General features: G+C 48.2%; 1 protein-coding gene across 5 annotated transcripts in view; it reads right to left on the reverse strand.

Moving 5' to 3' along the window:
* CACNA1A (calcium voltage-gated channel subunit alpha1 A) overlaps positions 1 to 12,991 on the reverse strand; it is a 409,889-nt gene that overhangs the window by 157,038 nt on the left and 239,860 nt on the right. For all 5 annotated transcript variants that reach the window (XM_054538644.2, XM_054538643.2, XM_054538645.2 and 2 more), the window contains 2 exons: positions 8,482 to 8,573; positions 2,237 to 2,389 (listed from right to left, as the gene is read on the reverse strand). In XM_054538644.2, the coding sequence (XP_054394619.2) occupies positions 2,237 to 2,389; positions 8,482 to 8,573 (245 nt within the window). The remainder of the gene's footprint in view (positions 1 to 2,236; positions 2,390 to 8,481; positions 8,574 to 12,991) is intronic.

Below are 12,991 nucleotides of genomic sequence, written 5' to 3' on the forward strand. Positions count from 1 at the left end.
ACAAGCGTCCAGAGTGTCTGAGGAATTCGGTTATAAATACATTTTAAAATTAACCCACTGCCTGGGTGTCTGTATATATCTGTCTCTTACTCACACGTCTTATATTTTTAATCGTGAGCTAGCTTTTCAGTCTTTCTCCTAAATCGAGGCTTCTTCCCCTCTGGTGGTACCACCCACATCTGTCCCCTCAAAACCCCACTCGGACCCAAGCCAACCCCATGGCCTCTTCTCCTTTAGCTAGTCTAAAATAAAACCTCACAGAAACCTAGCATCCAGGAGTCCTGGTTTCTCTGCTCACGGCTGATTTTTCCAAGAGGCCCTGCCCCATATTCATTCTCTCTCTCTCTCTCTCTCTCTCTCTCTCGCATTTCCGCCTGGGTGACGAGGCCAGGAGCAGAAATAGCTCTGCCTCAATTAACACCTTCTTCATCAGAGAAAGAAATAATTAGGACATTCCATATTGAGCAAACTTCACAAGCCCAGGAGAGAAGGAGACAAGAGGAGCAAGAGAAAAAGAGGAAAAAAAAAACCAAACCAAAAAAACCCACAAAAAACCCCAAACCTCCAACCATTGCAAATAAACCTTCCCCAGTGGGTTTTCCCTCCCGCCTGGGGAGGAGTGGGGAGGGAGGGCTCAGGGGCTGCCTCTGCGGATCCACTTGGGGGTCACTGGGTGGAGAGGGTGGGTGGAAATCCACTCCCAGACAGAATCTTCTTCTGTGGCTGCCTTTCCCAAATAAGGGGCCTGAAACCTCTTTCTCTGCCCACCTGGGTTCCCCTTTGGGCTTCTTGATTCCTTCTATCCACTCCTTCAATTCACAGCTCCCTTGACCCAAATCATCAGAACCAGAGCTGCCATTCAGTCTGTCTGCACCCAGATGGCCAGTGGTCCAAATATTGAAATACTGAAGGCATCTTTTCCTACTTGATTCCATTTCATTCTGGAGCTTTAGAGAGCAAGCAGCTAGAGTTTGGACAGGCAAAGATTTAACTGAAAACGTATCCAAGGGCTATTTGGTTCCTGAGTGTGGATCGTGGCAGACACACTGCTTCCACACTGCTGGTTCAGAGCTGAGCCCTGGGAGAGTGTCTCTGGGCTGCCTGGCTTTTCCGGGGCTCACCCCACCCCCAGACCCAGCCACTGAAGGGTTAATGTGGGCATAGTCAGGGAGGGGCAGAACGCTGCTGAGTGCTAGGTTCTGATTGGCTGGTGTCAGGACTCCCAATTGGGGTATCTCTGGCACATCCTGGGGGTTGGGGGAGACGAGGAGGACTCATCCAGTACTCTCACCTTCCACAAGGTACCACTCACAATGCATTTAGGCAATAACCCTTTTCTGGCCCAACTCTCCCCACTTCTTGCTTGCTTTAGAAGTCAGGACTGGTTGAGGTCTGAAAGCACTCAGAATACCTGTTCCACTCAGCCAGATGTGCCAGGCATTAATTCCCACTCTAGGAGCAGTCCTCACCGATGTCAGAAAGAAGCCAGTGTATAAATACCCCAGCTCCCTTGCCCCTTGGCTGGGACGGCTCTGAGGTGTGTGTTCTTTTTTTATTTATATTTGTATTTATTTATTTGAGATGGAGTCTCGCTCTTTCGCCAGGCTGGAGTGCAGTGGTGTGATCTTGGCTCACTGCAACTTCTGCCTCCCAGGTTCAAGTGATTCTCCTGCCTCAGCCTCCTGAGTAATTGGGACTACAGGTGCCTGCCACCACACCCAGCTAATTTTTGTATTTTTTAGTACAGATGGGTTTCACCATGTTGGCCAGGATGGTCTCTGACTTCTGATCTCAGGTGATCCACCCCCCTCGGCCCCCCAAAGTGCTGGGATTGCAGGCGTGAGCCACCATGCCCAGCTGAGTTGTGTGTTCTTTGCTGTCTCCCAGAGGTGCCCAGGGGGATCCAGTCCCAGTTGTAAGTGATAACCCGCTTGGTAGCACACCCTTTAACAGATCCCTTCCTTTCTCTGCTCACTTCCTCATTCTCCTGATGGTGCTTCCTGGGATCATTTCCAAATAAACTCTTTCTCTGCTGGGTCACCTTCTGTGGAACCCCAACCCTTTCAACAGCTAAGATCTCAGAGGCTATTTCACCCACTGCCTCTCCTGCAGTGCTCTCTGAAGGAGACGGTCCTCCCAGCTGCCAGGAGAAAGAAGCACACCCCTGCCTAATCCTCCCAAGAGCTTGTCTGTGAAGGAGAAAACTGGAAAGACACATCATGCTCCGTGGACCTACCTGTCCCCTCTTCAAAGCAGGTGGTATGAAATTTTCCCATATAAAATTCTAACCCTATGATTGCAAAAATAAGGATTGCAAAAAATAGGAGGAGGCCGATCTGCAGCAAAGGGATCATCGCCTTCATGATCGACTTCAGGACGACTTGTAAACCTGGGGGGACACAGAGAGAGGCCCCATAAGCCCATGAGCAAGTACCCCCAAACCCCACCACCAAGACGCCAAGGTCTCTCCCAAACAGAGCAGATGTGTTCCCGAGGGAACCTCAAGCACCCAGGAGCCTGGGGATTGGGCAATGGTGAAGGAAGCACCACACGGAGGCTGATCCTTATCATAGGAACAACCCTTCCTAGGTTTTTTTTTTCCTTTGAGACAGGGTTTTGCATTGCTGCTCAGGCGGCAGTGCAGTGGCACAATCATAGCTCACTGCAGCCTCAACCTCCTGGGCTCAGGCGATCCTCCTGCCTCAGTCCCTGGAATAGCTAGGACTACAGGCATGCACCACCATGCCTGGCTAAATTTTAAAACTTGTTTGTAGAGATGGGGTCTTGCTATGTTGCCCAGGCTGGCCTGAAACGCCTGGCCTCCAAGCACTCAAACTCCTCAGCCTCCTAAAGTGCTAGGATTATAGGTGTGAGCCACCATACCTGGCCCCTATTATTATTTTTTTATTTTTTATTTTTTTTGAGGCAGATTCTCATTCTGTCGCACAGGCTGGAGTGCAGTGGTGCCATCTCGGCTCACTGCAAGCTCTGCCTCCCAGGTTTACACCATTCTCCTGCCTCAGCCTCCCAAGTAGCTGGGACTACAGGCGCCCACCACCACGCCCAGCTAATTTTTCATATTTTTAGTGGAGACGGGGTTTCACCGTGTTAGCCAGGATGGTCTTGATCTCCTGACCTCGTGATCCGCCTGCCTCGGTCTCCCAAAGTGCTGGGATTACAGGCATGAGCCACCGCGCCCAGCCTTATTATTTTTTAAAAAGCACTTTTAACTTTAAAGTATTTATTTATTTATTTATTTATTTATTTATTTTAATTAGCCAGGCATGATGGTGCAATGCCTGTAGTCCTAGCTACTCTAGCGACTGAGGCAGGAGGATCACTTGAGCCCAGGAGGTTAAGGCTGCAGTGCACTACAGTGCCACTGCACTCCAGCCTGGGCAGCAGAGCAAGACCCTGTCTCAAAGAAATATATATATATGTTTTATAGAGACAGGGTCTCACTATGTTATCCAGGCTGGTCTCAAACTCCTGACCTCAAGCGATCTTCCCGCCTCTGCCTCCCAAAGTTCTGGGATTACAGGCGTGAGCCACCGAGCCCAGCCAACTTTAAAGTATTTAATAAAGGTATTTGACATGCTGTTCCATTTGATGATCTTTTGGGCAAGAAAGGGGTGGGAATCCATTGCTTTTGGAGCCATATTCCTGGGTGTTGGGCAACTTGCACCCAGAAGAGGGAGCCATTTTCTTAATTTTTTTTTTCTGCTAAGAGGCGGTGTCTTTTCCTCATTCATAAAAGGCTGCCACATAGGCTGGTTGCTGCTCTGGGTAGGAAAGCGGTGGGTGGTCCCAATTTCAACCCCAAGGAACCAGAGTCAACATTATTTCACTGGCTTCTAGCGACAAACCCCTGAGGTGGCCATATATGTAGTCACTCCCATTTTACAGAAGTGGGAAGCACGGCTAACAGAGATGCTGTGATTCACCCAGAGAATGCACAAGAAATGGCAGAACTAGGCAGGGCGCGGCGGTTCATCCCCGTAATCCCAGCACTTTGGGAAGCCGAGGCCAGCAGATTACCTGAGGTCAGGAGTTCAAGACCAGCCTGGCCAACATGGTGAAACCCCATCTCTACTAAAAATACAAAAAATTATCTGGGCATGGTGGCCAGCGCCTGTAATCCCAGCTACTTGGGAGGCTGAGGAAGGAGAATTGCTTGAACTTGGGAGGCAGAGGTTGCAGTGAACCAAGATCACGCCACTGTACTCCAGTCTGGGTGACAGAGCGAGACTCTGTCTCAAAAAAAAAAAAAAAAAAAAGGCAGAACTAGGATTTGAACCCAGGTCCATCTGCCACGAAGCCCCATGTTTGCCCATGTGCTGATGTTGCTTTCTCTGTTCTGAGCAACCCAATTCAGAAAGATGGTGGTGAATAAGAAGGCAGGGGGCCAGGTGCGGTGGCTCATGCCTGTAATCCCAGCACTTTGGGAGTCCAAGGCGGGCAGATCACGAGGTCAGGAGATCGAGACCATCCTGGCTAATAAGGTGAAACCCCGTCTCTACTAAAAATACAAAAAAATTAGCCGGGCCTGGTGGCGGGCACCTGTAGTCCTGGCTGCTCTGGAGGCTGAGGCAGGAGAATGGCGTGAACCTGGGAGGCGGAGCTTGCAGTGAGCCGAGATCGCGCCATTGCACTCCAGCCTGGGTGATGGTGCGAGACTCCGTCTCAAAAAAAGAGAAGGCAGGGAACAGTCCCTGAAGGGACACAGTGGAACAGAAGACACACCCAACTGGGCATCTAAAGACCTAAATCTGGGGGTATTGTCATCAATCAGGGACCCCATGCAAGCTCTTATCCTACCAAGCTCAGCCTCCAGTAGCCTCTCATCTAAAAAATGGTTCATTCATGGTGGCTGAATTAGTCTGGGCTTCAAATCCTTTTGGGAGAGGAAGGGGTTAATACTGAAATTCGCATCCTACATTAAAAGTTCCACTGTTGTTAAAGACTCGAAGAATGTTCATAGTAATAATAGCTGGCCAGGCGTGGTGGCTCACACCTGTAATCCCAGCACTTTGAGAGGCTGAGGCAGGTGGATCACTTGAACCCAGTAGTTTGAGACCAGCTGAGCAGCGTGGTGAAACCCTGTCTCTACAAAATACAAAAAAATCAACTGGGCATGGTGCTGTGTGCCTTGAGTTCCAGCTATTTGGGAGGCTGAGATGGTAGGATTGCTTGAGTCTGGGGAGGCTGAGGCTGTACTGAGCTGTGATTGCACCACTGCACTCCAGCCTGGCGACAGAGCAAGAGCCTTAGTTAGTATTTCTTTGCCCATCATTGGCTTTTTTTTTGAGATGGGCTTGCTCTGTCACCCAGGCTGGAATACAGTGGCATGATCACGGCTCACTGTAGCCTTGACCTCCTGGGCACAAGCGAGCCTCCTGCCTCAGCCTCCCGAGTAGGTGGGACTAGAGGCACACTTCACCATGCCTGGTTCCACTACCATTTTTTTCTTGAGGCTATTAACTCAGGTCTGAACGATGACAACATCCCATGTTTGTAACCACTATGGTATCTAGTAGGAAAATCTATGGTCAAAATGAAGGTTCAAACATATAGCTTGAGGCTTTGCTTCTTGATTGGAGGAACTTCCCATGGCTCCTGATGGATGGACACCACAGTAAGAGAGGGAAACTGTCAGGAGAGCTCGAGGGGCCATGCCACTCCAAGGGCTTAAAAATGTAATGTGGGTGCTAACAGATGCAGTGCAGTGCAGTGGTTAAGGTGCTGGATACTCTTGGTGTCCGGCCAAGATCCCATTTTCTTTCTGGTGTACCTGCCCTCCAGCTGCTATGGATGTTGGTTGCTAATGCCTCCCAGCTGGCCCTCTTCTTAGTAGAATTACCCTTGGTGATCTAAAGCTATCTCACCTGGGAGCTACTGCGTCTCTACCTCCCATCCGCAGTGACTGACCACAGAAGTACAAAAGGCCAGCATCCTTGTCATGCGTTGGAGGACAACTCTGGTGTCACACACACTCCAGCTGAAATTGCATCCCTGCTCTATCCATTCCCCAGCCCCACCCTGCTGATCTCCTGCTGTCTCTCCCAAGAGCCATCCCCCCAATAAAGCAGGTGCATCTGAACACCTACCTAAGTATCCGCTTCAAGGGAACCTGACCTAGTCAACCACTTACTAGTGAATTACAAACCTCAGCTTCTCCATCTATAACTGGGGGACTAGAACAGTACCTCCCTCACAGGATTAAATGAGAGAGTTCATACACAGTGAAGTACCTAGTAAGTCATAGGCAGTCATTAAACAGAGACTCTTGTTACTATTGCTATTATAATATATATATTTTTTGAGACAGGGTCTCACTTTGTTGCCCAGGCTGAGTGCAGTGGCACCATCACAGCTCAGCGCAGCTTCAAACTCCCAGGCTTAAGCGATCCTCCCATCTCAGTCTCCCTCCTGTAGCTGAGACTACTGGTACACACTACCACACCTGGCTAGTTTTTGTATTTTTTTTTTAGAGACAGGGTCTCGCTTTGTTGCCCAGGCTGGTCTTGAACTCCTGGCCTCAGGCAATCGTCCTGCCTTGGCCTCCCAAAGTGCTGGGATTACAGGTGTGAGCCACTGCACCTGGCTCTTTTGACTGTTAGATTTGGGATGGCTCTTAATTTAATATGATGCAGGCATCTGCTGGGATCTTGCAGAGACCTTGGGTAGAAGTGTCTTCTTTCTACAAAAAGACCCTGCTGGTGATCCTCTGGGAAATCTTACTCTTTAAACCTTAGTAGCAATGAGCCTGAAGAATGAAGCCAATAAAATGTAAAATGGTGATAATAAAAGAGACTACTTCACAGGCTTGTTGGGAGGATAAAGGACTTTAAAAAAATGGAAATACTTAGAATAATGTCTGGCATATAGTAAGTGCTTTTTAATTTTTTTTTTCTTTTTTTGAGACGGAGTTTCACTCTTTCATCCAGGCTGGAGTGCAGTGGCGTGATCTCAGCTCACTGCAACCTCTGCCCCCCAGGTTCAAGTGATTCTCCTGCCTCAGTCTCCCGAGTAGCTGGGATTATAGATGCCCGCCACCACGTCTGGCTAATTTTTGTATTTTTAGTAGAGACGGGGTTTCGCCATTTTGGCCAGGCAGGTCTCGAACTCCTGACTTCAGGTGATCCACCCACCCGCCTTGGCCTCCCAAAGTGCTAGGATTACAGGCATGATCACTGCACCCAGCCTATAAATTGTTTTTAAACTTTTTGTTGTCTGTTTTTTTGAGACAAGGTCTCACTCTGTTGCCCAGGCTAGAGTGCAGTGGTGCTATCACAGCTCAACGTAGCCTTGACCTCCTGGGCTCAGATCCTCCTGCCTCAGCCTTTTAAGTAGCTGGGACTACGGGTGTACACCATCATGCCTGCTAATTTTTTTTTTTTTTTTTGAGACGGGGTTTCGCCATGTTGCCCAGGCTGGTCTTAAACTCCTAAGCTCAATCTATCTGCCCGCTTCAGTCTCCCAAAGTGCTGGGATTCCAGGTGTGAGCCACTGTGCCCAGCCAACCTGGCTAATTTCTAAAAAAAAAAAAAAAAAAAAAAAAAATTGTAGACATTGGGGTCTCACAATGTTGCCCAGGCTGGTCTTGAACTTGTGGCCTCAAGTGATCCTCCCAAAGTGCTGGAATTACAGGCATGAGCCACCATGCCTGGCTAAATTATTATTATTAACCAAGACAAGAAGATAGAAAAGGGACAGACAGCCCTGTTTTATTTTTGCTTTTTACATTTTTTTTGGCTCAACCTATACTTAATTTTGACCCTGCATATGGCAGCCACCCTTAAACGGGGACTAGATGTATCTGTGGAGAATGAGAAAGCAGCAAGGAATGAGTATGAATTTTAGAGCTCGTTACTGTCCACTCTAAGAATTCAGGTGAGTAATTTAACCTCCTTGAGCCTCAACCTTCTCATCTGTAAAATGGGTGTTCGCTGGGTGACTGTGAGGATGAAATAAGGTAATTCATGTAAAGTCCTTCTGCAGTGCCCTGTATGCAACAGGCACTCAGTAAATGGGAATGGTCATTGCCACCAGTGGTACGGCCCAGGCTTGGAGTCACACTTGCTCACTCCTAGTTCTGCCACTTCTCAGCCACAAAACCCTGCTCCAATGTTTCAGCCACTCTGAGCCTCAGTTTCCCCCTCCATAAAATAGAGACATCAGTCCTATCGACTTCATAGGGCTGTGAGTACTGAATGAGATCACATGTGGTGCTTAGCATGGCTCCTGATAGTAGACAGTAGGTGCTCAATAAATGGGTGTGGCTCCTAGCTTGCTTTCAGGAGCTCATGGGGAGCTACAGTCATATTCCTAGGGGGTCCCCTATAGGGAGTCCCAAAGAAGAGACTGCCCTCACACAGGCTGGTGGCAGGATGTGGCCTCCTGAGATGCTCTGCATAGGGGAAACTGAGGGCTCCTGGGGCCTGTGAGCGAACCCCTTGTCAGGGTCGGAAACTCACGCACTTGGGATTCCAGACACCAGCTTGAGCGGCCGCAGCACTCGAACTGCCCTCAGCGTCCGTAGGTCAAACTCCGTCCCAACTGTCGCCAAGATGCTGAAAGAAAGAAGCCAGAATGGAAAACAGAGGGTGGGTTTTGGGGGTCAGACAGCAGGGCGGGGGTGCTTGGGATTCCAAGCCGTCCTGTATTGGCTGGGTGACCACAGGCAGGTGACTCGGCACCACTGGCCTCAGTTTTGTCACCTGTAAAATGGTCTTAACAGTACCTGCCTCACGGGATAAAAGGTGATTTACGAAGACCCCCAACAGATGGTTCATGTTGCATAAATGTTGCAATGAGAGAAACGGAATCTTCCCCATGGCTCATGGTTGGGGTGACATTCAGTATATTTCACAACCTACAATGACAATAGATTGTGGGGTGGCCTGGGGCCCTGGGGGAATGGCAGACCTTTTGGGGTTTGTGGCTGTTTATTTTATTTTATTTTATTTTATTTTTTTGAGACAGAGTCTCATTCTGTTGCCCAGGCTGGAGTGCGATCTCCAATGGTGCGATCTCAGCTCACTGCAACCTCTGCCTCCCGGGTTCAAGGGATTCTCCTGCCTCAGCCTCCCGAGTAGCTGGGATTACTAGGCACCTGCCATCATGCCCAGGTACTTCTTTTTGTATTTTTGTAGAGACAGGGTTTCACCATGTTGGCCAGGCTGGTCTAGAACTCTTGACCTCAGGTGATCCACCCGCCTTGGCCTCCCAAAGTGCTGGGATTACAGGCGTGAGCCATGGTGCCTGGCCTGGTTTGTGGCTCTTTAATAAATGGCAGGAAAGTAGTTCAGTGTTAAGAGCCCAGGCTGCATGGGTTCAAATCCCAGATCTGCCACTTTACGGTTGGGTAACCTTGGGCAAGGGACTTCGCTGCTCTGTGCCTCAGTTTCCCCCTTTTGTATAACCTGGATAACAATAGTATCAATACCTCCAAGGGTTGTGAGGATTCAGTAAGTTGACAAAAAGTGGTCAGCACAATGCCAGGCACACAGGCAGTATGCTAAGCTATTCAGAAATAAATAAGAAAACAAAAAAATGGGTGTGATCCTGCCTGTGTGGACCAGCCGGCATCAGCTGGCTAGAAGGCAGCTACAGACCCCAAGCCTCTGGTCAAAAAGAGTCCCTTTTGTAAATTCAAGTTAGTAAGGATGATAGCAGTAGGTGGGATGAGGCTTCCATAGAAATCCTCTGAGCAAGACCCTGTCATGAGACCTCGTTTGTAAACGTATTGCTGTTGAAACACAGGGTCCCTCCTGGCCCTGTTTCCTGAACATGTCCATTTCAGAGCTAAGTGATGTATAGTGCGTGGTCAAGGCACAATACAATAAAAGAGACTGTCATCAGAACTTCATATAATGGACAAGAAATGCCGAATACCAGAGGGTCTGTGGTTAACAAAAGGTTGGCCACAACAAATAACTTGGGGATTTTTCAGTTTATTTTTATTTTAGACATGGGGTCTTGCTCTGATGCCCAGGCTGGAATGCAATGGTGCAATCATAGTTCGTTACAGCCTTGAACTCCTGGGCTCAAGCAATCCTCCTGCCTTAGCCTACTGAGTAGCTGAGATTACAGGTGGGAACCACCACACCTGGCTTGATTTTTCAGTTTTATCCAGGGGCTTGGGTCTTAACACTTCAGTCTGTGGCCAACTGGTATCTGTACCTCTTGCCTCAGGGCTGTCTCCAAATCTGGGGCAGGCCCAGGGAGTGAACTTTAAGGGAGCAGCCCTCAACCAAAGATTGCTGGGAGTTGGTGGATCAATACCCCATCTCCCTCACCCTTCATTCTGGATCACTTAAGATGTGAGTTCCACGTGGGCTCCCAGTGAGACTGAGCTCAGTTGCCTACGGGACAAACTCACCCTTCCTTGCCCCATCTCCCCTCTCCCTCTCCAACCCTTTCTGGGGTCACTCTCAGATGAACTACTTGCAAAAGGATTGCCCTAAATTCTTGTTTTAGGATCTATTCTGGGTCATCCTAAACTAACACAAAGCATGTTTCCAACTTTTTTTCTCAAGATTACCCATAGAGGAGAGATGGGCATATTAGGTTGGGCCGACCTTTTCCACCATCCACAAGTGGGCGTCTGAGCATATCCTATGTGCTGGGTAGAGTGACATCTGAGACTGTTCCTGCCCCATGGAGCTGATGCAAAAGAGAAGTGGTTAAGAAAAACATGCACACAATGAGTGAATCTGTTGCAGGTGTGATGCCTTCTCAGCTAGGAAGACAACGGCTTTGAGGAGCACACAGCAGGTCGTGTTAACTAGTCCGGGGCCTGGGGATACCCCCTACTTCAAGTCAAGTTCCCATAGATAAGGAGGAGAAATCTGGCCAGTGGGGAGAGAATTTTCCAGGCTGAGAGAGTGGCCATGACAGAGAGCTTGGGACTGAAAGAGGCTTGGCAAATTCAAGAAATGACATGGTGTCACCACTAAGATTTGGGTGGTAAGGTTCAAGCAGCAAGCCATGAAGCCAGAGTAGGCAGGGGCCATGACATACAACTTTACAAAAAATGAATTTATTTATTTTTATTTTTAGAGACAGGGACTTATTTTGTCACCCAGGCTTGAGTACAGTGGTGCAATAACAGTTCACTGCAGCCTCAACCTCCTGGGCCCAAGCGATCCTCCCACCTCTGCCTCCTAAGCAGCTGGGACTACAGGTGTACAACAACACATTCAGAAAATATAAAATTTTTTTTGTAGAGATGGGGTCTTGCTATATTGCCCAGGCTGGTCTAGAACTCCTGGCCTCAAGTGATCCTCTCACCTCGGCCTCCCAAAGTGCTGGGATTATAGGTATGAGCTACTGCACTTGGCCCGTTCAACTTTTAATTTGATTTACTTTATTTTTCTCTTCTCCTCCCAGCTTTCTGATACTAATTTGCATTCCTCAAATTCTGACTTAGAGATGACTATTCTCTTCCTGCACCTTGTTTTCTTCTGTGCTGGCAGATAAAAGCTGTCAGGGCGTGCACAGCAAAGAACAGGCAGTGTTAAGTCCTTAGTATTTCACTTCACAAACATTAACTGAGCACTAATAACAAGCCAGGCCCTATCTCTGTGTGGGGGAGACTGAGAGTAAACCCAATAAATACAAGCAGGCTTTGTTTTTTTTTGTTTTAGAGATGGAGTCTCCCTGTGTTGCCCAGGCTGGCCTCCAACTCCTGGGCTCAAGGGATCCTCTTGCCTTGGCCTCCCAAAGTGCTGGGATTATGGACGTGAGCCACCACACCGGCCGAGGCAGACTTCATTTCATTGTGCTTTGCTTTATTGCAATTTGCAGATATTGTGTTTCTTACAAATTGAAGATTTGTGGCAACCCTGCGTCAAGGAAGTCTATCAGGGCCATTTTTTTCCCAACAGCGTATGCTCACTTCGCATCTGTGTGTCACACTCTGGTAATTCTTACGGTATTTCAAACTTTTACATAATTGTTACATCTGTTATGGTGGTCTGTGATCAGTGATCTTTGATGTGACTATTGTAATTGTTTGGGGGTGCCACGAACCACATCCATAGAAGATGGCAAACTTGATCGATAAATGTTGTGTGTGTTCTGACTGTTCTGCTAACTGGCCATTCCCCCATCTCTCCTGCTTTCCTTGGGCCTTCCTATTCCCCGAGACATAACAATATTGAAATTAGGTCAGTGTATAACCGTACAATGGCCTTTAAGTGCTCAAGTGAAAGGAAGAGTTGCACGTCTCTCACTTTAAATGAAAAGCTAGAAATGATTAAACACAGTGAGGAAGGCATGTCAAAAGCTGAGATAGGGCCAGGGATGGAGGCTCATGCCTGTAATCCCAGCACTTTGGGAGGCTGAGGTGAGAGGATGGCTTGAGCCTAGGAGTTTGAGACTATCCTGGGCAAAATAGGGAGACTCTATCTCTACAGAAAATAAAAAAATTAGCTGGGTGTGGTGGTGCACACCTGTAGTCTCAGCTACTTAGGAGGCTGAGGTGGGAGGATCACTTGGTCCCAGGAAGTTGAGGCTGCAGTGAGCGGTGATCACACCACTGCACTCCAGCCTGGGCAACAGAGTGAGACCTGTCTCAAAAACAAAACAAACAAACAAACAAAAGGCCATAAGCTAGAGGTTAGCCAAGTTGTGAATGCAAAGGAAAAATTACTGAAGGAAATTAAAAGGGCTACTCTAGTAAACACATGAATGATAAGAAAGTAAGACAGGCTTATTGCGGACATGGAGAAAGTTTTAGTGGTCAAACCAGCCACAACATTCCCTTAAGCCAAAGCCTAATCCACAGCAAGCCCATAACTCTCTTTAAGTCTGTGAAGACTGAGAGAGGTGGGGAAGCTGCAGAAGAAAAATCTGAAGCTAGAAGATCTTGGTTCATGAGGTTTAAGGAAAGAAGCTGTCCCCATAATATAAAAGTGCAAGGTGAAGTGATAAGTGCTGATGGAGAAGCTGCAGTAAGTTATCCAGAAGATCTAGCTGAGATTAT

Source organism: Pongo abelii, chromosome 20 (assembly GCF_028885655.2).
Source record: "Pongo abelii isolate AG06213 chromosome 20, NHGRI_mPonAbe1-v2.0_pri, whole genome shotgun sequence".
Classification (NCBI taxonomy): Eukaryota; Metazoa; Chordata; class Mammalia; order Primates; family Hominidae; genus Pongo; species Pongo abelii.